Raw genomic sequence first — 25,026 nt, forward strand, 5'->3', positions numbered from 1 at the left:
TTGACACTGCTCAAATATGAGAAAATACATCAAAATCGGTGACATCACACATCCAGTCATTATGGTTCGGTCATAAAATTCAACAAAGAAAAATGAGGCCTTCACTTTCCCTAGCAATTAACCTGCTCCTGACAAAAGAATGAAAACAGTCTTGAATAAAAACATTACCAGTCTGCAGTGATTTAGAGCCATTTAAATTCATAGTGCCTTTAAGCTAGTCCTTATGGTTCAAAGTAGGCGTTCCCAAAATGGATTCCGCAAAACCCAGAGGTTCTGTCATCAGCATTTTAGGGTACCGTGAGTGGCCAAAATTAATCTGGCCCCTTCCAAGCTTTAGTAGATTTTTCCATCAGAGTTTAAATTTAACAAAACCACCGTATATCATATCCGCACTTCAGTAGTCTTCCCAATTAAGACCACCACAGCAGTGGTGCTCAAAACTCATTGCCGCATGATTCACAGGCCCATGGTGTCCATACTGGGCATGTTTCATTCCTGCTCACGGGAGGGTCTGAATGACACTAGACACTTGCAAGCTGAAAGTCACTTACGAATCTAGTGGCATGTTGACTCATAATTGAGACGTGACAAGTGGCTATCAGCGTATTGTAGGACACACCGGGTGCGTGTTCACACGAGATTCGTGGTAAAGGCATGCTGATGTCTTCACAGAGCACTTTCCATATATATACAGGCTGATTGAATTTTGCACTGTGTCAGTTTATACTTTGTCAGAAATAAAAATGCGGAAACACCACCTCGACCTGCACAATGCGCATCGCGATCCCACGCTGCTGGGAGGTATGGGCTTTTAGGATTAGCACAGTGATCGGTATCTGCACTGTTGACCAACATACAGCCGAATCACTTTCGACATTTGTGTGCAAAAATCAAATAAATACGTGAACTTTTTCGCGTCCAACACTTCGTTTGCACCAGGACTCTGTTTATGGTGTGTAGCTAGTAGAGTGGTAGCTGTAAGATAGCAGCACCGACTCTGCTACCTTGCAATGCATTTAGCGCGGCCAACTAATGTCTCAGTGATAAAAGGAGCCCAATAGTATTGCACTGTACTCTTTGTCTCTTCTCACCTCCTCTCTCCTTCGTGGCTTTCAGAGGCACTATCCTCCATTTATTCATTGATACCAAATGTGCATGCCACACAGCAGTCAAGTCGAGAAGAGATCGTGCCAAAAACACCTTCAGCTATCAAAATAATAAGTGGCCAGAGAGCGTGCTTTTGCCGTTGGAATGTAATATTGTTGGGGCGCGCTGTTTGACTACAACTACAACAGGAGATTATGCTATCAGGCCTATTCCAAAAGTAGCACAATTCTGGTGCACCAAAGTGATAATTAATGGCAAATGCGTGGTCACGGCAAATAAAAAAAGGGAATTTTTTTTTTTCGTTAACTACTTGCTGCACATGACGGGCAAAAATATTTTTGGACAATCTGCATCAGACTTGCAGCGCAAAATCCATGATGCACTGACTACGATAAATTGGTCACATTTGTCGCCATGCGAGTTGTTAGTAAATAAAATATGTAATACAGTGTATTTTTAGACAGGTTGGTAGGCCACATCGTTGGCTTTTAACTAGTAACTTGCAAAAATATTAAAAATGGTCTTTGTTCAGAAGCATTTCTGAATGTTAAAGCTTTTGGTAAACTGCTACATTTGACTGAACTTTTAAAGCATAATTGCTGGACCATGAAAACCAGTAAAAAAAAAAAGAAGCACTAACACGTAAGTGCATAGCTAGAGAGCTTCATTTTCCTCCCATTTCAATGTATATGGAGAAACAAATTCCTAAATTAGAGGTGGTTTGTGCTTTGTAGCAGTTTTGCTGTATCTTTCTTAAACCTTGCTTCTATAAAAAAGTGCAATAAATGCAAAGGCAGGTTCTCATCCTTACTCACTAACAATATTGTGTTGTAAAACTATGGCAATTTTTTGCTATGTATGCTGAACTTTAAGAAATAGAGAAATTAACTGAAACGGGGTTGCGGTAGCCAAATGTCCCCTATTTATAACTTTTTTAAAGCAAGCAAACATTTTTTTTTCATAAAACGGGGTTCAGAATTGTCCTTTCAGGTTTTTAAAAGTGAATTTTATCAAAACGGAAGATGGTGACCCAGACCACTTGTTCATTCTTATTTTTATTCACCCATTTGACATTGGAAAAGGAGAACTAAAAGAGTGGTGCAGCGACAGAGCTGGCTAAGTCAGTGGGGGAAAACTCCCCGGTTCATATCATTGGCAATAAATGTTTCTACCACCACCACCAGGTGGCCGAGCCCTTTCCCCCAACTCCTCTCCAATCGCCCTCCCTCGCAACTCTCTCGCCTTCGACTGTCTAAGCGCGCACGCCGTGCGGCCCCGCCGCCTGGCGCCAGCTCAGCCCGCTGCATGACGTTTCATGTTTCGTTATCTGCTCTTATCGCGAAGCGTGCGCTGCTGTGCGTTGACCGGCGTGGGTAGCTTCGTCACTTTTGTTGTCCTCGGTAGCTGTGTGCTTGTGCTTCGCGATGTTTCGCCCGCTTCACGACTCGTACCGCTCGTGCATCGTGCAGTGGTGCACAGATACCTCAAGAACAAGCCCTGCAAGGTTGTTCCGGGTGCCTAAAGAACCAAGGACATCAGAAGGCGCATGTATACACGAATACAGCCCTGTCCATGTGTGTGCTCCCTGAGGCTCCGGACGTCGTTGCGCTTTGATTGTGCTACACTTGCCTCTTCCCCAGTAGAGAAAGCTGACAAAGAGATGCTCTTCCTCATTGTCACCTGGTCTATGATTTGTGTTTTTCTGTGCCATATGTCTCATTCTGCAACTTCAGTAACTTGCCCAGCTTTCCATACAGCCCTCAGTGGTTTTTCTGAGTGTCAAGTTCTACAAACGTACTAACAGCTGAGAGAGCGAGAGAGAAAAAAAACATTTATTTGGACCATCGAGGTGGTTGCTCTTGAGGTCGAGTGGGTGGTGTCCTCATTCCAGGACTCCACTGGCCATGGCTGCTCGACGTACTTGCTGGACGAGAGCTTCTTGTCCCGTCAGGGTATCGCCGGTCAGCTGTACCTCCCACCGCTCAAATGACGTGCTAGGAGTCTTTAAGTGTTGAGGTTTGCCCTCGCACCCCCACGAGATGTGAAAGAGTGTAGGGCGTGTGTCGCCGCACCAGGGGCAGATGGCGCGATATGTATGTGGGAACATTTTACTGTATCTGTGTAGGTTTGGAAATGTGTTGGTCTGTATAAGTCGGAGAACTACGGCATCTTCAGTGCTGAGCTTTTTGTGAGGCGGAGGATAAATCCTGCGGTTGAGTCGCTGGATCGCGAGTCGGTCGCAGTAATTGGATGGCAGGGGCATGAAGGTAAAGGGTGGGGATTGATGAGACGATTGGTCTTGCCCTGCTCGGGTGATTAGCGCTCGAGCTAGGGCGTTCGCCCTTTCGTTCCCCTCCAGACCCGCGTGACCCGGCGTCCACGTGATTTGATGGTATTCTTGCAGCCTCGGGCCTAGAATCTGAGCCGCCAGCAGCGGTGTTCGTCCGTTCGTAAAGTTACGGCAGGCCTGTTGCGAGTCGGTAACGACATGGACTTCCCTGCCTATCCTGTCTTCTTGTTTTATAACCAGCGCCACGGCTATGGTCTCAGCCGCAGCTGGGGTCTCTGCCCTTACGGAGGCCGCTAGGGTCAAGGAGTTGTCTCTCCCGTTCACGGCGGCTACCGCGAAGAGGCCCCCTACAGGGTACGCCGCCACGTCCACGTACGTTACGTACGGGTCACCCTTGAATTGTCGGCGCTGTCTCTCGACGCGAGCTTTGCGTCGTCCTTCATGGAGTTCATGACTCATGTGCTTCGGTATCGGGTTCGCCTTGATCTTGCCTCTGACCTCAGATAGAGTGATCGTTGCCCATCGAGGGCGTGCACGGAGCTCCGTTGCCGTTCCGGTCCGGTGGAGGATGGCTCTGCCCGCCGACGTGTTCTGTAGTCTGGCCTTTTGCGAAGCCATAACCGCGTCCGACAGCTCAGCGAAGGTGTTGTGGATCCCGAAGCCAGCTAACTTCTCGTTTGAGGTGGTGACAGGGAGACCCAGGGCCGTTTTGTACGCGCCTCTGATGATGGCATCGACTTGTTCTTGGTCGCGTTTGTTTAGCGAGTGATAGTGATACGGCATGCTATACGTTATTCTGCTGATCACCAGAGCCTGGACGAGGCGAAGCGTGTCCTCTTCTTGCATGCCCTTGCGGCTTCTTGTAACTTGCTTTATAATCCGCGAGATCTGGTTGGTGGCAGACCTTAGCTTAGCTTCATGTGTAGGCATGATACGCTTTTTGTTTCTTCTGGAAAGCATGAGCATTGCAAGTGTCCTACATGCAGATTTTTTCAGTTCGTGTTTATTATACAAAGGAGTGCCCAGTAGGTACGACTTAGTGCCTTAAGTGACGTATTTTTATTGCTAAGCATTGCATTCGGGTCGAAAGAAAAGTCGTGTTGCTGGCTTATTTTACCTGGTCTTTGATTGAGTAACAAGCCTTTCTGCGAATGTTTTCTATGTGCTGCTGCAAAAGCCGACTACCTTCTGTTCCCCTTTGCCACCGTTACTCAAGTTGTGGCTAAGTGCAAAATAATGTGATAATGTGTATTTCAGTCTTTAGTACAATGTTATTTTTGTCCTCCCATGTCTTTTTCAATTTGTTCAGCAGTACTGAACATGTCACGCATTTCATATACTTTCATGCAGATTTATAAGTATGCAATTTTTTTTTTGGTATGGCTCTCAATCAATGTTAGCATATTATTCTATTTTTTAGGTTTTTTGCGTGTCATTGTTTTTTCCATTACCAATGAGTTGTCCCTTTTTATAGTTGTCATGCCTATGTCATACATGTCGCCCAGTTTTGTGCAATATCTTAATGCATATATCAGACGCTCGTCTATATTTCGGTCTTGAGGGCGTTATACAAATATTGTTTTATGTTTGGGTACATAAAACGGCCTTCGCGTTTTCTAGCGCTTTCTTTTGTTATTTCAGCGTCTGTGAACTTTTGTGCTTAGTACTTTTGTATTTGTCACGCACCATTCACTTTTGTTCATTTTTTGAGCGTGTATCACACCACGTTATAAGAAAAATCTGTTTTCGGAAACGAAGTCAATAAAGCGAGACCAAAGATCTGTTGTGTTGGAAGTGGAATTTTTTTATGTCCCGGCCCATGCTGGTACAATATAAGTATGGGCAAGACTGCGTGTGTGCCAACGCATAGCCAACGGCGCGCCACGCACCAGCTTGCAAGCAATAATGCCAATGCGCTGCGTAGCGCGCGCATTGCTTGCGAGCTGGCGCGTGGTGCACCGTAGCACGCGCGCGTTAAAAAAACGCGCCGCGTACAGGTAAAAAAAAAAAAAAACACACTAAGCGGCGCGCGCGGCATAAGGGAAAGTAACTGAGCATGTGCTGGTGGGCTAGTTGGTTAAGCATGATTACAAAAACGGCGCCGAATAAAACAACACATGATAAACAACACTCGTGTTTCCCTTCTTCGTGTGTTGTTTTATTCGGCGCCGTTTTTGTAATCAATAAGGGAAAGGGAGATGTGAGCGGAGCACGTCGGCATAATAAAAACAAAAATAAAAAAAACGTTTGAGAGAGGAGGCGCCGCGCGGCTGCTGTTCCTGTTGCCATGACAATGTAAACAAACGTGTGCGCCGCCATTTTGCTTCTGCGTCGCCCAGCGTTTAGGGCCGTAACTGAGGGGACCTTGGCGCTAGCGTCATAAGAGAGTCTGCTCGAAAACAGCCAATGGCAGCCATGCGGAGATTCACCCCCCTGGCTAAGTGCCTCCCTCATGAACCTTGCAATTAAGAAGCTACTACTATAGACCTGTTAAAAGGACTAAGTCACAACTTCATTTGGACGTACTTTGCTTCTGCCCCACCTACTGCAAGGAGAGGGCTTTTCTCTTCACATCGTTTCTATGCGTGGGTTTCCCTGCAGTCTCGGCGTCACAACTGCTGTTCCCCGGCCAGTGCCACAGCTCTGCCTTCATGCATATCTTAAGGTTCCTGGATGATACAGGGCTGGTGTCTAAGCTGTAAATGCCCAGCCTGCCTGCCACTGTGAGCCACAAGTCCTGTGACCATGACAACCTTCTCACTCTTCTTTCCTGTTTATGTTCCCCTACCCTTCCCCAAGGTGCTGAGCTGTGATCCCTAAAGGGTTGCAGAAAATAAGAGCCTCTTTCTTTTCACAACCACTCTCTCTAAATGGATTTCTAACACTTTGCCAGTAAACATCCTGCTACAGCTCAGACTTTTGAGGAATTGGAGGCAGAATTCCACAACAGTGTTTGCTGACAGAACGAGACATCATATTAGAATGCACCCATAACATAGCACTACCAGCAGAGTCTGCCAAGAGCCAAGTCAAAGGTGAATCTAATGCATGAAGTTTCCTTCATTTTGTAGGAAACTCTAAGACTTGAGACATTGTTAACTGTCGCTAAACAGACACGGGACAAGAACACAAAGCACACAGGACACAACACTAGTTGAACTCTGGGACACAACATTAGCACTAACGTTGTGTCCTGTGTCTTTCTCGTTCTCACCCCGAATCTTTTTAGCGCTAGTTAACAATGTCTCAAGTCTGGAATACACACCAACTAGCCCAACTTCCTTCTCTAGTAGGAAACTCTACAGTCTGATGAAGTTTGCGATGTATGCAGCCCTACTTTTGGCTCGGCACACTAGCATGCTCAGAGACACCTGACGATTGGCTGTTGCTACCACAACTGGTACAGCGCTTCTGGTGGCAGAGTGCTTGCATGCTTCAGAAACTGCATTGCTACCTACGTTATTTTGTTGATCATACTGTGATCATAAGCGGTGAATGAACACCTGTTTGAAGTATGTTCGAAACTTGACATGCGTACAAAAAGCAAAGTGGAAGCCTATTTGCCTCCTATGATGAGAAAGAGGAGGCAGTTATCACAAGAATCAGATGGACCGATCGAATTGCACTAGTCCAAACAACCAAGTCAGTAATAGAGCTCAAACCAATTATTTATTTATTTATTTTATTTGCAATACATCAAAGGGGGTTTTACATGAGGGGTTATATAACGTAACCAATTACAGTGCAGGACTGGATGTACATAATGCAGTCTTTTCTGACTCCCATTTTTCTTCCCATAGAACTCCATGTATGTATATGCATACTGCCTATAGTGCAGCCGCACTAGATGAAATACCAGTTATAATGCAGTTGCCAGAAAATCCTGCAGACAAGCAAGGCAACTCGCATGCTTCTCAATGAGCTGTCCTGGCTGAGGGGGAGAGTGAGGAGAGCAATGCAGAGGAGGAGGAGGAGACACAGAGCAAGCAAATGAACAAGGAACGAAGAAAAAAATGTAGCAGCAGCATTTTGATTCAGTGGGCACGTGGGGGTAGCCAAGGCGACAGAGAAGCCTTTTGTTCCGGCCTTTCCTCAGCAGCGCACAGTCTGCACTGAACATGTGCGCACTGCTGCATTTTGGCTCTTCAGCTTGTGTGCAGAAAGTAAATACAGTTACCAACTTACTTTTTCGGACACAAACAGGGTCGCAAAAATGTCTGAATTATCGGGCAGGACAGAAAAACGAATTTTGATAGTAAAATCAATTTGCTGAAATTCCAGCACAGCGGAAACACTGGTCGTGGCTGCGGGTGCCCTTCACATTTGCCTGTTGCAATACGCATCTTTGTAAAGTGCACATACTGCTCGTGCGACCTTGGATCCACAATGGTGTCGGTTCAAACTGTGTTTCAGGAAGTTCATCAGTTCGGAACATTGCCCACATGCAAGCTTTCATCATTTCTACTAGTACGTGCAGATTCAAACTTTTGCTATACACATTTGCGGTAGTTGCTCGCTGATCAACTGCAAACCCTGTTTCCTGTGCACGGCCATCAGTGCAGCCTGTGCACATGACCTCGGGCCAAATCAAGGTGTATTCGTCTACTGGTACAAACATACATCAAAGGCGAGTGCCCTGCGACAACATTCCGCTCAATGCATCTGCCAGCTAGGCCTAATGACTGCCGCCTCATCAGGAGCTGGAGGGCCAGAGTTGTAGTTTCGTGCAGAGTCCACAAAATGCTCCGAAGTGGCTGTACAGTAGTTAGAAAGGGGAGGAACCGCCATGCCAACGAAGGTGAGGGCACTCTTGGTCGTATGCTTAGATTCCTGGACACACGCGGCTGCTTGGCCTATATGTTTTGCATGTGCACAACCTTGAAAAATGTTTTTGTTATATTGTAATACCGCTTATAGTGCAAAGAATTGCAACTTCGGTGACTTACGTTATAAGCGGTCTATGCTTAATGCGACAGCGAAGCAAACCACTGCCCTCTCATTGAGCCATCTACTATCTATTAGACAATGCAGATGTCGCACAAGCGCCATTTTACTTAGGATACTGAAGACGAGGCGCTGCCACTTGTTCCCACACCTTTCTACGCATCCACAGGTTTGTGGAAACTAGACCAGACGTGCCTGATGTCACTGTTAAAAGAGACAGCACGCTCGCTGCTCCTGGAAACTCAAATTATCTGGAACAGTGCCAGCAGCTCATCATAGTACGAGGGCCGTTTTTTTTTCAACCTCCGATAGGCTATAAATAAACGACAAGTTTATCTAAAAAAATAATTTTATTACCAAAAGATTAGTACAGTTACGGTTACTTTTCGACATAATCACCGAAGAGATTGAGGCATTTGTCATATCTGTTGACAAGCTTTGCAATACCCTCTTCAAAAAAAGTTGGCGCCAATGAATTCAAGTAGTCCTTGACGTTGGTTTGAAGGTCGCCATTGGTTTGAAAGCGCTTCCCACCAAGCCACGTCTTCAGTCCAGGAAAAAGATGAAAGTCACAGGGTGCTAAGTCTGGACTGTATGGCGGATGATCGAAAATGTCCCATCCAAATTGTTCGAGAAGCCGTTGAGTTGCTCCAGCAGTGTGTGGATGGGCATTGTCATGGATCAAAACAACTCCAGCGGTCAGCTTTCCTCTTCGTTTGTTCTGAATGGCTCTACGCAAACGTCGTAAAGTTTCACAATAAACAGCTGCAGTGATTGTGGTTCCGGGCTCCATAAACTCCACAAGCAACACACCTTGTTGATCCTAAAACACAGTAGCCATGGTCTTTCTGTTGTTGAAGGTTTTTTTGAATTTCTTTGGTTTGTTTGGTGAATTTGAATACATCCATTGTTGTGATTGTCGTTTCGTTTCCGGTGTGTCGTATTGAATCCAGGTTTCATTCCCAGTCACGATTGATTTCATAAGGTTGTCTCCTTCATCCTGATAACGCTCAAGGAACTCCAAAGTTGACGCCATTCGTCGAGTTTTGTGGCCGTCCGTCAACATTTTTGGGACCCAACGTGCACAAAGTTTTTTGTGGCGTAACCGTTCAGTAACAATAGAGTACAAAACAGACCTTGAAACTTCTGGAAATTCCGTAGATAAAGCAGTAATGGTGAATCTGCGGTTTTCTTTAACCATTCTGTCAACTCGTTGAACCAGGTCATCTGAAACGACAGATTTGTGTCCTTGGCCCCCTTCATCATGCACATCATTACGTCCATCTTTAAAATTTCGACACCATTCATGCACAACACCATCACTCATGAAGTTTTCCCCATACACTCGACTCATTCTCCGATGGATTTCTGCAGCACCATGGCCTTCAGCCTGTAGAAAACAAATAACACTTCGCAATTCACACTTGGCGGGAGCAACAGTAACGGCAGCCAGGTTTACATGGCTGTAGCACAATGCCAACTGACGCCTGAATGTCAACAATGGCGGAGTGTGTAGTGCGAGAGCTGCGCAGTTGCCTACAGCGCATGTCCGCTTTCTGCTGCCCGCGTAACGCCTGCACGGAGCGATCGGAGGTTGAAAAAAAAAAAAACGGCCCTCATATCTAGCACCCTACTAGTAACCTAGCATAGTACCAGGCACAACTCGTACGGCCGATGAGCTATAGCACAGCAACCATTTTGTGGCATCTGTGCAGTCTTTTGCCAACAAAATTCAATGCTTCAACAGTATGCGGTTGCCAGTTATGATCGTGAAGCTTCACCAAACGAATATCACACTGTTTAAGCTGCCTGGTGACATGTTTTGCATATGTGAAAAGCACCTGCTGTGAACCAGAAAGGCTTCTAAACAGTGCCAAATAAAAAACCCAAGGCACAGACGGTTGCCTGCTGATAAGGTCACTAGGTACGAATATTGTAGTCGTGGCACATTTTAGTATGGGTCAACTGCTTCCAGACCATTGCGGCTCATTTTCTCAAAAATGTATTTTGTGTCAGCCATCTCACTTCTGGAAAGCATAACACAATTTTCGCAGGACCAATTTTGATCCTGCTTGTTTTGTTCTAATCCTTAGATGTGCTGCACATCAAGATAGTTCTAAAGTGTTTGTTTAGATTTGCATATTCTTATTCTTTCACAATTAAATTATGGGGTTTTATGTGGCAAAACTACTTTCTGATTATGAGACACGCCGTAGTGGAGGACTCCGGAAATTTCGACCACCTGCGGTTCTTTAACGTACACCTAAATCTAAGTACACTGATGTTTTCGCATTTCGCCCCCATCGAAAATTCTTTCACAGTTACTGCATGGTACTATGCAGTGCAACACTGTCACACAGATATAACATTGAACACAAAATTATTAACCCCCCCCCCCATACATGTACGGTGGCGACCGGGCATTTGAAAAGATGTGCCTTTTTCAAATGAAGTGCTGCCTAGGCTTGCTCCCAAGTGCTGCAACCTCCCGTGAATCCTAAATACTTATTTTTGTGCTGCCGTCCTTCAACTTCTGCCAGAGCTAATTTATTGTTTCATGCTATGGTGGCAGCCACTGTTGTGGCCATGGAGTAGTTTACTGCCATGTGCTCATGGCCGCACTTGCATGCTTTAGATACAGCACTGTCGTTAAAAGTCATGGGTGTCGCAAAATCTTGCTTAGTATATCTTGTTTCTAATCTTTTAAAGTGTTACCACGCGATAGTCACCTGCTGCATGGTTCTCCCAAGATGTGCGATCGCTTTGTTTAAAGGCGGAAAAATTGTATCTTGTCTAGCGAATGAACCATTCAGTACTGCAAGTTTCTCTCTTGCTTCACTTTTCTGATGGGTGTGCAATCATTGAGTCTGCTTTTGGGTGCTCACATGGTGTGTGTCCCTTTTGCTAATGCCGTGCGTTTGCATTTATATTCTTTAATGATCCACTTAGTCTTCCATTCTTGTCTATCATTGGCTTGGACGTGGCTCAGAGACCGCTTGCCACAGTCTTGACTTTTGACTTGACACATTGCAAGAATGGAAAATTAAATGCAACATTACAAAAAATTGGCACTAGTTGTATCAAACCTACTTAAATAACAGAAAGTTGTGTGAATATTGCTATTGTAAGTAAATTATTAAATATGCTAGTTTATCCATTTATTTGAGGAATAAATTATATATTATACTGCACAAATTAAAAAATTCTTTGGCATTTTATTTTCCTCTAAAAATTACTTTTCTTGAAATAAGTCAGTTTGAAGAATTCAAAACTGCAATAAAAATATATGAACCTGGCTAGCAATGCATTTCTTGGGAAAAAGAAAATCTGACTCCATCAAAGGGTTTGTTAGAACAAAATCTAATTGTTTTTATGTGAACATGACATTTGAGAAAACAAATTAGTTTCGGCCTTGTTATGGTTCATTGTGTGCGGCGATGAATGGTACAGATACCAAGCGCCTGAGACACGTCAAGTCTAATCGTAATGGTCGTGGACATGAAAAGACTTGCCCGTCGGGTGTGTGTGAAGGGATTATGCACCAGTGCAAATCCTACTCTCCTGTGTCCTTCATCCACCACCTCTACGCCAGGGAGTGGTTTCTCTCTGTATTCCTTTGTGCAGGCTGACCAGTGTGCTGACAAGGCCCTCTGCCAGGGAGCAAGAGACAATGAGGTTGTCCTAATGGTGTAGGGTGTAAGAAGGACAGCGAGACACCACGTACAATCTTCTCTGCACTTGCATGCAGGAGCACGTACGCCAAACATTTCTGCACATTTTTTCTCTTGGAGTGCACTGCTCACCTACAATGCTGTATTAAACTGCTGTTATTTGTTTTACATCATCTCATCTTTCCACGATGGTCCATCTGGTTTGAGCTCCAAGCAGACACTGTTTAAGGTTGCCCCAACCTTGTCCCCGTACCAACTGGTACCAGCCCTCTAGCATGTTTCAACACGGTGCCAAGCTTTCCACAAGCAGGGAACTTGTTAAAAACATTATAAAACAACCAATGGAGGTAACTTAGAGAAAATTCAGATTTCTTTTTAGAATGACTTGTAGTCTATGCATCCAATTTCCACAGTCTGTGCCAAGAAACAAAAATGTTATTCTGATGGGCACATCCCCTCTTGGAACCCTGTGTGTAATAATATTTAAGGCCAAACAATGAAATCTTCCTTACTTCAGTAAGGAAACCTTCATTGCGGTAAGGCTACCTTATGTCACTCTGAAAGCTTCCTTACTGAGGGGCCCTCGGTGAAGGCTTCCTTGGTGCTTCCTCAGCATAAGGTAGCTCCAAAGCTACCTTCATGCGTCCTTACGTCACTCCTGACCCAGAACGAGCGCTTCACCTCACTGCTTAACCACGTGACGTTTGCTTGCGCATGCGCGCTGTCGCCCACCTGTGGAAAAGCGCGAGCACGGTACATCTTGCCAGGCATACTCGTTTCGGTCACGCATGCGGCATGAAAGCGTTGCTAGGCGTCGCGCGACGCCGGTGTGCCAGCGTTGATGGAGCTCATCAAGTTTTGTACTGTAATGCGCTACTTTTTTAAACTTTAGTAAACAAAACTAGAAGAATGCGTCCACGCTTCTTTATATTAGCTGTTCAATTTAAAGATTGTGCAACGATACAACATTTTTTAATAGAATAATGGTGTTCGCGTAAAGATTTTAAGAGACAATCTCGAATCCAGGCATGCGGCAACCGCTCCTTACACGAGGAAAGGTGAAGGGAGCTTTCAGAGTACGCTTGCTTCCTCCATCGGTCTTTCGGTGTAAGGAGGCCTCACGTAAGGTTAGGAAGCGCTCGAAGGAAAGGAACGTTTCATTGTTTGGGCCTTAAACTAAAGAAATTCTGCACACGGAACTAGAGTGAGCATAATGCATGCCCACGTGGTATCTTATTGCGCTCTTGGGACAAGTGGCCATCTCAGCCGGTAGAGCATGAGAGACTTAATCTCAGGGCCATGGGTTCAGGCTCTAAGTTGGGCGCCATTTGGGCCATTTGCTCAATCAAGCTCCTCGGACTAAAGAACGGCAACACAGCAGTGGAAACAAACCAGAAGGAATTTTTCGCACCTTTTATGCGCAAATGCTAGCTAGATGAGTTACAAAAAAATGGAACATGCCGATGGGCACTGACGTATCAAGGAAGTCTGGCTCACCATGACAGGATATAGGGCGAATACGTTCCCCCCATGCAGGACAAGTCATTCACAGGCGAAGTCTTGCAAACGGAGGCGCATACGAGCAAATGAGAAGGCAACCGCAGAACGATCCCGCAGAGCGCCTCGTCAAGGGCATGCGGTTCGTCTGCGCATGCCTGTGTTCCCGCAGCCAAAGAAGAGGAGGCTACTTCCTTGTGCACCCCAGTATTCCTGCCATCAGGTGGCGACGGCAGCACAACACTCAAGGCATCAGAGGTCCCATGCAGGTCCCATTCACGGTGAATAAACCTTGGTACCTCCTTCTGTACAGTAGACTCAATAAATGGAACTCCAAGGGACCGAAAAAATTTGTTCCATTTAACAGGAGTTCCGTTTACTGAGAGAGATGTGCAAAAGTGCAGATTTATGTGCGTGCACTCTTAATACCATTTTATGGAACTCTAAGCACTAGAAGGTGAATGTACCTGATAAGTTTTTCAGAAAAGAAGAAAACTGCAAAAGGTTTTGGTACAGCACTCACAAAGTTTATTTGGCAACGATTAGTCACTGTGCACTAAAAAATGCACCAATTTTGCTTTGTTTGAGTCCTTGGACTGCATCTTTAGGATTGTTTTTTCCATGGCACTTAAGCTTTGGACAAACATTTCGGATCCTGGTTCCTTCAGAAAAAAAATTTTGAGATACTGCACAGCTGATTCCGCTCCTTGAAGTGTGGTAGGCTGCACGGTAGCTACCTCTTCGGATTCCTCTTCTGGCTCACTTTCTTCTTTATCACACACCTCAGCAACAATGCTCTCCACCGTGTTTTCAGGGCAAGTCACATCGCCATCGATGTGCACGTACTCATCAAAGTCCAGATGGATTTCCTTTAAAGCACACTGCTCTACTACCTCCTGCCTCTCAAGGGCATCTTCACCGTCACATTCAGGCAAATCCTGCTAGTCAGATGCCTGGTCACTCGAAAAAAATCCCGCGTGCCTAAAGCAATTTGCTATAGTATTAGCAGTCAGCTGCCTCCAGACATCAGCAATAAGATGAATGGCGCCAAGGATGTCCACCTTGTACTCCTTAGTCTGGTTCATACGCACCAGCATCGTCTGCAGGAGACCCTAGCGGAAGCGGGCTTTCAGGGCTTGAATAACTCCCTGATCCATGGGCTGCAACAGTGCCGTAATGTTGGCCGGGAGAAACTCCAATTGACTCGACTTCAGTCCTGTTACAGTCCCATGTCCAGGGCAGTTATCAACAAGGAAAAGTACTTTTTTCTTATGCCCCGAAAACCGCGCATCCTCCGTGTGCAGCCATTTGTTGAAGAGGGCTTGCGTCATCCAAGCTTTTGAGTTTGACTCGTAAGTCACGGGCATATTAGTTATGCCCTAAAACAGCGAGGTTTTTTCGATTTCTCAATCACGGGCAGCTTCAACTTGTCGCTGCCCGACATGTTCACTCCTACAAGAAGAGTCAGTCTTTCTTTGCTCAGTTTGCCACCTGGGCATTTCTCGCCTTTGAAAGCCATCGATTTCGTTGTCAGGAGCTTAAAAAAAGCGCGGTTTCGTCTAAGTTGTAGATGTCATCGTTCTTGAATTGACGCATAATCTCCGGAAGCCGCCCTGCGCGCCATTTGCGAAACGATGTCGCATCAGCTGCTGCGGCTTCTCCTGCAATGGTGCAAAAAACGAGGCCGTTTCTGTCTTTAAACCTTGTCAGCTAGCCCTCACTGCACAAGAAGTCTGTTACCCCGAGTTGAAGGACAAACTCTTCTGCCTTGGCACGGATTAGTGGTCTGTTGATGGGAATCTTCTGGCTCCGGGCTCTCCTAAGCCATAACACGAGACACTTCTCTAGCTCTTCGTGGTCGCCTTGTCGCAGATGCTTCCTCTGGGGCCCGAGTCGCAAACTTTCGAAGACATCCCGTAGCTTCCCCTTGTCGTGCAGGATCCTCGTTAAGCTGCTTAATGAGGATCCTGCCACGCAGCCACGCAATGACAGTGAATAAAGACAACAGCACATGGAGAAAGAAAAAAAATTGGAACAGAAGGGCAATGGCAATGGCGATTTGGCTATATATTGTGGACAGGGTTGATAGAGTCACCTGCGGCTTGCCCAGCAAAGCCTAAGCAAAACTAAGACATTATAACAAAACTAAGTAAAAAAAAATGTATAGGGATGTATAAATAGTGAAAATGAAGGGTAAAATAGACTATTTATAAAAGCATAGTCTTTGAGATTTGTAGCTTGGACTGTCATCGTCCATAACAACAACCGGCTTCTTCTGGTTCTGACTTGGCTATTGCACCACTTTCTGCTGATTCTTAGCTCGCTGAAGTGCCTGCACGCGTGGTTGTGCTCGTACCCTTAGCGGTAAGCTTGAAGTGCTTCTCTGTGAAGCATTCCCATTGCAGTGGCCTTTAATTGTTGCTTTTTTTTTTTTTCTGAATGATCCACTACGCACACGTGTGTCACTTCCTTTTGCTTCCACAATGGACATAACCGCAGTCAGTGGCGGACGGCACCGCAAGTAAGGTTAGAATGTCTATTACAAGTGAGGTTATTGACCAAAATTCATGGACAACTTGTCCATTACTACGAATTGTCTTCTATAATCCAGTGCCTGCTACAAAAGAGGTCCAATTAACGGGAGAGATAGGGCGGCCAACCATGTGGGCAAATAGTGTCCATTATACCTGATTGTCTGTTATATCCATGCCTCTTATAATGGGGTTCAACTGTAAATATTTTTGCATGAAATTGTGCATGCTGTTTCTTTATACGTTGAGCTGTTCAGTGTGGCAGAATAACCAAAAACTGAGGGGTGACTTTTTGTACTATGGGCAATTGTTCTGGAAAAAAAATCTGCCACAATTTATATTTTTCAGTCTTTTGATGATAATGCACTTTCACTTCAAGATATGGCTATCATGGTGGTTGGTTGCACAGTTTATTATCTCCATTACATACTTGCCAAGTGGCATTTGTTTTGCACCTACCATTTCATAGTTATGATGGTTGACACAACTCATTTCAGCACTTTTTAAGCAATATAAAAAATGTTCTTATAGTTTTCATAATTCAATTACCTGAAAGGTTAGAACTACATAGGCTTTAGAAGATAAAAGTGTAATGGCAGGTTTGTCCCTAAACTTTAAAATTTTTTCTCTGAGATGGTGACATACCTCAAGGAAAATGAAGTGATTGAATGACTGCATAGAAAAAGTCACAGTTTCACCCGAAAGGCGAAGCATCGATTGCGATAGCAAATTAGTGGACAGCTATAGAAAGTAAGGAAAGTAGCTTTATTGGCCGTATAAACTTGCAAACATGGGTATACTAAGTAAATTAACAAGCATGGTGTCCCGTGTGCACAAGCAAACATAAACACATCTCACTCGATCACTGCAAAAACTGGCAGTCAAAACGCTGGCGCAAAGAAATGTGACAACAGCAGCAAGCGAAGTGACCTTCGTGCTGTCTATCACTTCAACGCAAAGTGAGCACCGAGAACACACAGCACACACAAAGCTACGAGCCATCGATGCACCTAGACTCTGCTCACAATGCAGATTGCTCTCAAGATACGGCTGCACGACCGCGCACAGCTGCCACATGCACAGTTGTAGCCAGAGCAGAACGCCACCTCCCCCGCCCTCCCCTGCCCCGGTACCTCACAATGTTGGGTGTCTCACACGTGACGGAAGGCTGCACGCTTCCTCTCTGCTTTTGCCTCTTTCGTGCGAACGAGATTGAGCACCAATTGTCAGCTCCCCTCGCACATACAGCGTACGGCACGTGGCGATGATTATCACCCTTGGAATTTATACTAAACCTCATGGCGACGGCGATAGAATAAATGCGCTTGAAGTGTCCATATGATTGCTATTGCAATAATAATATGAAAAGGGAAATAAAAGTAGAAGAAAAGACAACTTGCCGCCCGTGAGAGCAGAATCCACACCATGACACATGTAATGCTCTACCAATTGGGTTACAGTGGCAATTTTCTGCAACCGCACCATCATCACCCACGGATGGCACTGACTAGCATTCCCAGGGCTAGATTTAGTATGCCCACGCACAATTACCTAACAAAGTGGCCAGGGAGAGAGCTGCAACTGTAGCTCAATTGGTAGAGCATCGCACGTGCCATGTGGAGGTTGTGGGCTCACCTCCTACCAGCGGCAAAGTTGTCGTTTCTTCTCTTTCATTTACCTATTCATGATTAGCTGCCAGCGCCGTACAGAAATCCTAAGAAAAACTGACCGGTAGTTGATGTTGCGCTTGGTGACCAGTGCCCAGCGGTCAATGGCCCGCCGCATGCGCACCAGCACTTGGCCACGTGAGACAGCCTGGATGGCAGCCTGGTCCCAGCTCTCAGCCCCATCTGATAGGATGTGTGCCAGGATGCCGGCTGCATTGTAGCTCACCTCGATGCCATCACTTTCACTGTCCAGCAGTTCACTGCAACCAACAGTGACTGCATCAGTTGGATGGTCCATCAACCAGAGGAATAATGAGCATGCTACAAACAAACGGAACAGTATTAATCAGGTTTTCCATGTGCACGTTGTGGGGTTCTCACACCTGTGCTCTTGGGACAAAGGAACGACAACACAGTAGTGCAAACAATCACAAGGACATTGTTTGCATTGGACATTGGGCAATAGAAGGCTATTGCAGAGGCAGTAGCACATGGCACAGGTGATTTTAAAAAAGTTTTCTTCACCATCCTTAAGCACTACCACATAAGTTTCAGATTAATGAAGTTCAGCAAGCCAACGAGTCCAATATGAAGCTCTCTCCTCCTCCACAATTACGCAAATCTAGACCAGCCAATAGTTAGTTCACAAAGACTATCTACTGAAAACTCCACATGCTTGCCTTAGTCAGAAGCTCTATTATCCATGGCTTTAACACTTGAAATGCGCTTACTTGGTGATAGACGTGCACAAACCTAATACTTCACTCAATTTCTTTTCTGGAAAACTGCACAAAATTCCACTTTTTTTTTAACTTGTCAACGTTTCCCACTTAGTGTCCTTTCCACTAAGCAGATATTAAACGGACAGTTTATCTCTTGCACTCGGCAAAAAAAGTTTAATAACAAAGCACATTTTGAGAAAGACAGTTTTTCTAGCTGTAAAGTAAATTAGAGTACTCAATAATACTCTCCCAAAGCATGACAGCTAGGCAAATGTAAACTACAAAATAACAAGCAGCAATGCCCAAACTCAGCATTAGGCAGTTGAACGAGCAGACGCACGTGCCTCATTCACAATGAGCAAAGCAATGGAAACGGCAGTGTGGACGAGTAGCTTTTGTCCTTGGCAATACTTGTACAAACAGGTAGGAAAACTACAGCCTGGGCTTTAGAGTTAAAGGATTTTTTTAACACTTTCCTGCCCGCAGGAAAAGCAGCAGTATTGGTTGACACAATCATTATCACGCAATCTATGCTCTGTGCTTGTCAGCTCAAAATGGCCAGACCTGGTGAGGGGTCCTTTAAATGGGAAGATATGAGCAGTGAGAGGAAAGTTATCACCAAGGGACTGAGACAGGGGTGCCGTTTATCACCGCTGCTGTTTATGATGTACATGGTGAAGACGGAAAGGGTGCTAGAAGAAGTCAATATTACGTACAAGCTCTCATACAAACAGGTGGGCACAGTAGTAGAGCAACAGCTTCCAGGTTTGTTTTATGCGGATGACATTGTGTTGCTTGCTAACACGGAAAGTGATACGCAACGTGTGGCTAATATTTGTGGGCAGGATGGTGAGAATTTAGGATTGAAATCTAGCATTAAAAAATCTGGTTTTATGGTATTCAATGAAAACAGTGAACCGAGAGTATCAGTACAGGGCCAGGAAATGCCTTGGGTAAAAGAATACAAATACCTTGGTGTATGGATTGTGGGGTTCTCACATCCGTGCTCTTGGGACAAAGGAACAACAACACACTAGTGCAAACAATCACAAGGGCATTTATTGCACCTTTCAAAGATCAATGCCTACTAGCCGAGTTGCTACCTACAAAACATGCCGATGGGCGCGCAACAAATCTAGAAGTCCGACTCACCGCGACCGGATAACGAGCAAATATGTTCGCCTCATGCTGGATCACAACGCCTGGTCGTTCGCGCGTACGGTCACGCGAACAGTGGCGCGTTCGAAGGCGGCCATGCGAGACGGTCTCGCAGAAGCATGAATCGGCGCACGCGCGGCATGGCATGTCCGCACTGCTTGCTGTCCCAAACCAAAGAAGAAGTGCCTTGTCTTTCGGCGCCCAAGTAACCCCGCCTGTCAGCGGCGTTAGCAGCGCAACACTCGCGCCCTCTCTCATACTGCGCCTCAACCACTCCGACCGCCGCAGGCGCCAGGCCACGCGGCAAAGCCGAATTACAGGAGACGCACCGTGCCGGAAAAGAAATTTCAGGGGACGTGTGAGAGTCGCGCATCCCCACAACGTGTGAACAGCACTGAACGCACATGCTTAGCCCAGCCATTTTTTTTGATGGAGCACAAATAGGAGTGCCCGAATACTGGTGGAATTTTTTTATTGATAGAATATGAATATTCTAAAATAACTAGCTTCAAGTATTGAATCGAATATTGAATATTTGGAATTTAATATTTGGAATTTCCACACAAAGGGGAATATAAAGGTTGTGTGGGGATTACGTTTACAACAAAAGGCTCATTTATCTTATTTTATACCACTAATACCGTTAACTATTGAACGTCATTTCAACTGAGAAGCTTGTTGAGCAGTAATAAAGGAGAAGTAATTGTATTTGGTGCACCATGAAAATTATTGTAGTAATGAAACAAAGGAACAGCCCATCGCCAAAGGCACGTAGCAGAGTTTAGTGCTTGTTGATGGAGTAAGTGCAATATAACAGTAACACACACTGTTTGAAAGGAATGACATATTGGTGAGGTTGACCAAAAAATTGCTCTGTCAAAATAAAGACAACAAATTTACAAGCCGTTTAAGGTGAGGTGCATGGTTAGTTCATGACTGGAAACTAATGTGCAGCAATGATCTCAAGGCATTTGCTAAAGAATCGGGTTGTGTACACAACAACCACGGTTCTCCTGCAGCAGAATTCTTCACTCCTGTAGACTGCAACAAGTGTTGTGCAGTAAGGACTATAGCAGTAATAGTGTACATATCTTGAAAGTGTTTAGAGAGTGCAGCATGAGCAACAAGTGCGACTGCACCATTCTTTTTTCGTCCTGATCACAGCATGTGAAGTGGCCTTTAGGCAAGTGATACTGATAGCATTTTGTCCATAGTACTGAGTTACTTGAGTATCATTTGCCTAAGATGTACTGCTTTTTTTTTTTTCAAGCTTGGTTGAACTTAAGTGAAGCATCCAGTACAGCAAATAGCTGTGAGCAATGTTTTAACTAGCACATTAGCAAGAGTTTCAATTTGGACAAAGATCAGGCAATTCCCTTTCATACTGGCACAGAGTGTACTAAATCTGAGACCCGAAACACTGAATGCATTACTGAATTTGTAGTGTTCTTTTGCAACACATTAGGCACATGCCCGTCATGCACATGTGTCACAAAATCAAGCTATATTCCAGGGTTCCTGCAAGAGCTCACCTACCTGAACACAAGCAGGTACTCATCATGCATGAGCCGTGGCCTGAGCTCCCGCACTTCAGCCACGTTGCCCTGCACAGCAAGACAAAGCCATTCAACTCCCTGACACATGCTTAGCCACAAAAATCTTCAAATGTCACACTGCCCACTTTCAACAGCTAAGAGTCAACTTTGGACCAAGAAATTTGGCAGTACCCATCTCACAATGACTGTCAACAGTAATGTGGCCAGCAATGAATCGACATAACTGCAAAATGCACTGCCACAGTCAAAACAAGTTATGGATGAGGCCTGTAACTGCAGCTAGATTCCTCTTCGCGCTTCCCTAAGAACACTTGGCACCATCTAGCACCGCCACCGCGAAGCCTGCGGTTGGTCTCTGAAATGTATGGCACACCAGAACATGGCGAACGCTTAGAAAAACATCATGCAGCAACCAAGCTCCTCCCTTGTGCTCCTTTCTGGACACGCTGCGCCGTCTAGTGGTGCTGCCCAGAAGTCCATGCACGGTCTCCGAGACAAGAAACGTGGCACACCGGTGCTTGGGAATACTGAGACTAGCTTGCTCAGTTCCCTCAAATTGTTCCCTTGTTCCCTCGTATGTAGGGGTGTGCAAATATTCAGAACTTTTGACTAACGAATCGAATAGTGTCCTACTTGATTTGGTCTTTGAATCAAGTAGTCACTATTGGCAAATACGAATATTTTTCGAATACTTTTCGAATATTTCTAAAGGTCAACTTTCTAAACAAAATGTTGTTTTATGCATTGAAGCAGAAAAGTAACTGGAACACCAATGCATTTCTCCGCAAAGTTCGGGAATTTCTATCTCGAAACTAGTGTCATCCTAATAATTGGTTCCAAGTGTATCTCCCTTCTGAACTCCATGGCTAGAATTTTTGAATTGCAATATAGACCATAAGGTAATCAGTTTAAAAGCTAATTAGTGAATATTTGTTAATTAGTTGATTATGCATTTAATTTTTTTTTTGCAAATAGTGTCTGCCGCTTCGAGTAGAACATCTCATGAATTAGAATTGTGCTATCTGCTACAGGCAACCTTTAAGAATTTTTGAAAGTGTTCACTGAAACACCCTGTACAGTATCTGTTTGAATCTAGGCCAATAGTTTTTTCCAAATAATCATACACAAAACTCTAGGGTCGGCTTAGATTCGAGGTTTTTAAAAAATGCGCCACTTTGTAACTGAAAATGATAAATATGGTCCATAGCTAGCGCCATCTAGAAACAGTATCACAGCCGCTACTACCTGGGCCAGTAGCCAACTGTATTACATGAGCAATGTTGTCGCTTTGACCTGTGTCGTATCGGAGCTGGTTCTATGGTATCGGCAGTATTGGTGGTATCGGCATGCGGTATGGCGTCATCGTAATGGCAGACTATAGTGCCGCTTTCAACTGAAAAGTTGTGCTAACTGCAGAGGCATAGTAGGCCAGGCGGGACTTCAGCATCGATGAGAAAAACGTCCTTCGTTGGAAGGGATGTGAGGGTAACCCTCCCCCACAGTCATTACTGCCAGCTCCCTCCGAGGAGGGTTGGAACCAGCTGCTGACAAGAGCAGACAAGAAAGCACAACTGGCACTCGTCTCGTGGGCCCAAGACGTCGCCCCCACCTGGGCGCCACACTAGGCCTACCTACCCTATTTTCCAACCCTGCAGTGGCAAATAGAGTTGTTTATCTCTCTCTCCCTTGGAAGGAGCAACAGGAGACACTTTTGAGCGTGCCGCAACAAGGAGATGACAGTGATAAGGAAGGGAGCAATTACGGAGAGATGTTCACCGAGATTGTGCCGTGCTTCGACGCGTGCGATGCCATACTGTCTGCGCATGCATGGGCGTGCGGACGCGAGCTTGCGCACATCCACAAGCGTATGTGTGGTGTGGGCTATAGGGGCGAGGCTAACAGTGGTGACAACGTAGAATGAGCTCGGCATGTTCATACTAAATAAATGCTGTTGAGAACAGGTTTATTGGCGGCGCCTAATGTGAAGGCACAGCGACCGGGAACGGCGAGGCAGCCCGAAGCACTGTCCAAGCGGACGCCAGCAATCAACAGCGCGAGCCGAAACGAGCCGCGCGTTGGTGATGCGGCTGTGCCGCGAGGCGCGTCTTCTTCTTCACACTCTCCCCCCGGACAAAAAGAGCCATCCTGGCGCCTTAAGAATCGGGAGGCAGAGGGTCGTGGTAGGGCTTGAGACGCGAGATGTGGACAATGTCACGCCTATGCCGGCGCAAGTCTTCAGGTGGTGACAGGGGCTCAATCAGAAAATTCACCGGGAATGTTTGCTCCAAGACTCGGTAAGGCCCTTCGAATCTTGGGACGAGTTTCGAGGAAAGCCCTGGCATTTGGAAAGGGACCGACAACCACACAAGAACACCTGGAGTGTAGGTGGTGTTTGGAAGCGTGTCGATGCGGTTTTCTTTCTGGCGCTGCTGTTGCTCTGCCGTAAAGGAGCACGCTAGCTGGCGGCATTCTGCGGCTTGTCAGGCGACGTCGGACACAGGTAGACACTCGGAGGCGTCAGAACGGTATGGAAGGAGTGTGTCAATGGTATGTGTAGGCTCGCGGCCATACAGGAGGAAGAAAGGTGAAAATCCCGTAGTGGCCTGGATCGCGGTGTTGTACGCGAACGTGATGAATGGAAGGATGCGGTCCCAGTTACCATGATCACATGCCACGTACATAGAGAGCATATCACTAAGTGTGCGGTTAAATTGCTCTGTGAGCCCGTTAGTCTGTGGATGGTATGTCGTGCTTGTCCGATGAATAATGTGGCATTTCGAAAGCAAATTTTCGACGACTTCGGCGAGGAAGGCACGACCTCAATCGCTGAGGAGTTCTCGAGGTGCGCCGTGTCGAAGCACGAAGCAATGTAGGATGAAAGAGGCTACATCCCGCGCTGTAAAGCGGCAGTTTCGGTGTAGCGTGTCAGATGGTCAACAGCAACTACGATCCACCGACTGCCGTCTGGCGTCATAGGAAGCGGGCCGTATAGGTCGATGCCAACGCGATTGAAGGGCGTGGCAGGGCACAGGAGCGGCTGCAAGGCACCAGACGGGCGTAAAGGCGGCGATTTGCGGCGTTGACAGTCAAGACAGCACCGAACAAACTTGTGTACAAAATTGTACATGCCGCGCCAGTAGTACAGTGCAGTCCACTTATAACGATACCACATATAACGATATATCGGTTATAACGATGGGTCGACATGAGAGTGTCATTTTATGCATTAGGTCTATGGGGAAAAAAAAACATTTATAACGATAGGTAATTCACCGCATATCGGATATAACAATCAAAATTTCGGCGTTTTCCGCGCCGAATAATCGTAACATTTGCGTTGCTTAGTTCCCTGAAACGAACGATGTCGAGACGAGGCGATGTTTACCTCCGTAAGTTCGTATCTGCCGCCATTACCGCGCAGCGCGTCCTGCCCGACCCGCGCACCGGAGAATAATAGCCGAGTAGGCGCAGCGCGTCACAAGATGGCGCTAGTTGCTTCATGAGCGTAAAGACCACACTGGGTCGAACGTGGTTGCGTGACGTAATGGACGCTTCAGAAGTTGAGCAGCGTAGTGCCATGAGGTTTTTGACAGCTGACGGTGTTTCCCTAAAAAGAAATTAGTCGCCGTATGGCTGCCGTGTACATTGAACATTGCATTTCGTTGGCCACTGTGAAGCGTTGGAGCAAACGGTTGAAAAAAGGACGTGAAAGTTGCAAAGACCATCCAAGACCGGGCCAAAATTATCGTGCATTCACCCCCAACCAAATTGCGCAGGTTCATGAGCTGATGAGACAAGAACGGAGGATAAGGATAGATGAACTGGCAGAGCTTGTGAACATCAGTCACGGTTAGGTTCACACCATAATTCATGAAAATCTCGG

At 45.8% G+C, this 25,026-nt stretch overlaps 1 protein-coding gene across 2 annotated transcripts in view; it reads right to left on the reverse strand.

Annotated features, from left to right (window-relative positions):
- The window catches only part of LOC135913909 (protein zer-1 homolog), a 201,627-nt gene that overhangs the window by 32,351 nt on the left and 144,250 nt on the right, over nucleotides 1-25,026 (reverse strand). For both annotated transcript variants that reach the window (XM_065446597.1, XM_065446596.1), the window contains exons 15-16: nucleotides 21,124-21,191; nucleotides 17,770-17,967 (exon numbers count right to left, since the gene is read on the reverse strand). In XM_065446597.1, the coding sequence (XP_065302669.1) occupies nucleotides 17,770-17,967; nucleotides 21,124-21,191 (266 nt within the window). The remainder of the gene's footprint in view (nucleotides 1-17,769; nucleotides 17,968-21,123; nucleotides 21,192-25,026) is intronic.

Source organism: Dermacentor albipictus, unplaced genomic scaffold (genome assembly GCF_038994185.2).
Source record: "Dermacentor albipictus isolate Rhodes 1998 colony unplaced genomic scaffold, USDA_Dalb.pri_finalv2 scaffold_46, whole genome shotgun sequence".
Lineage (NCBI taxonomy): Eukaryota > Metazoa > Arthropoda > Arachnida > Ixodida > Ixodidae > Dermacentor > Dermacentor albipictus.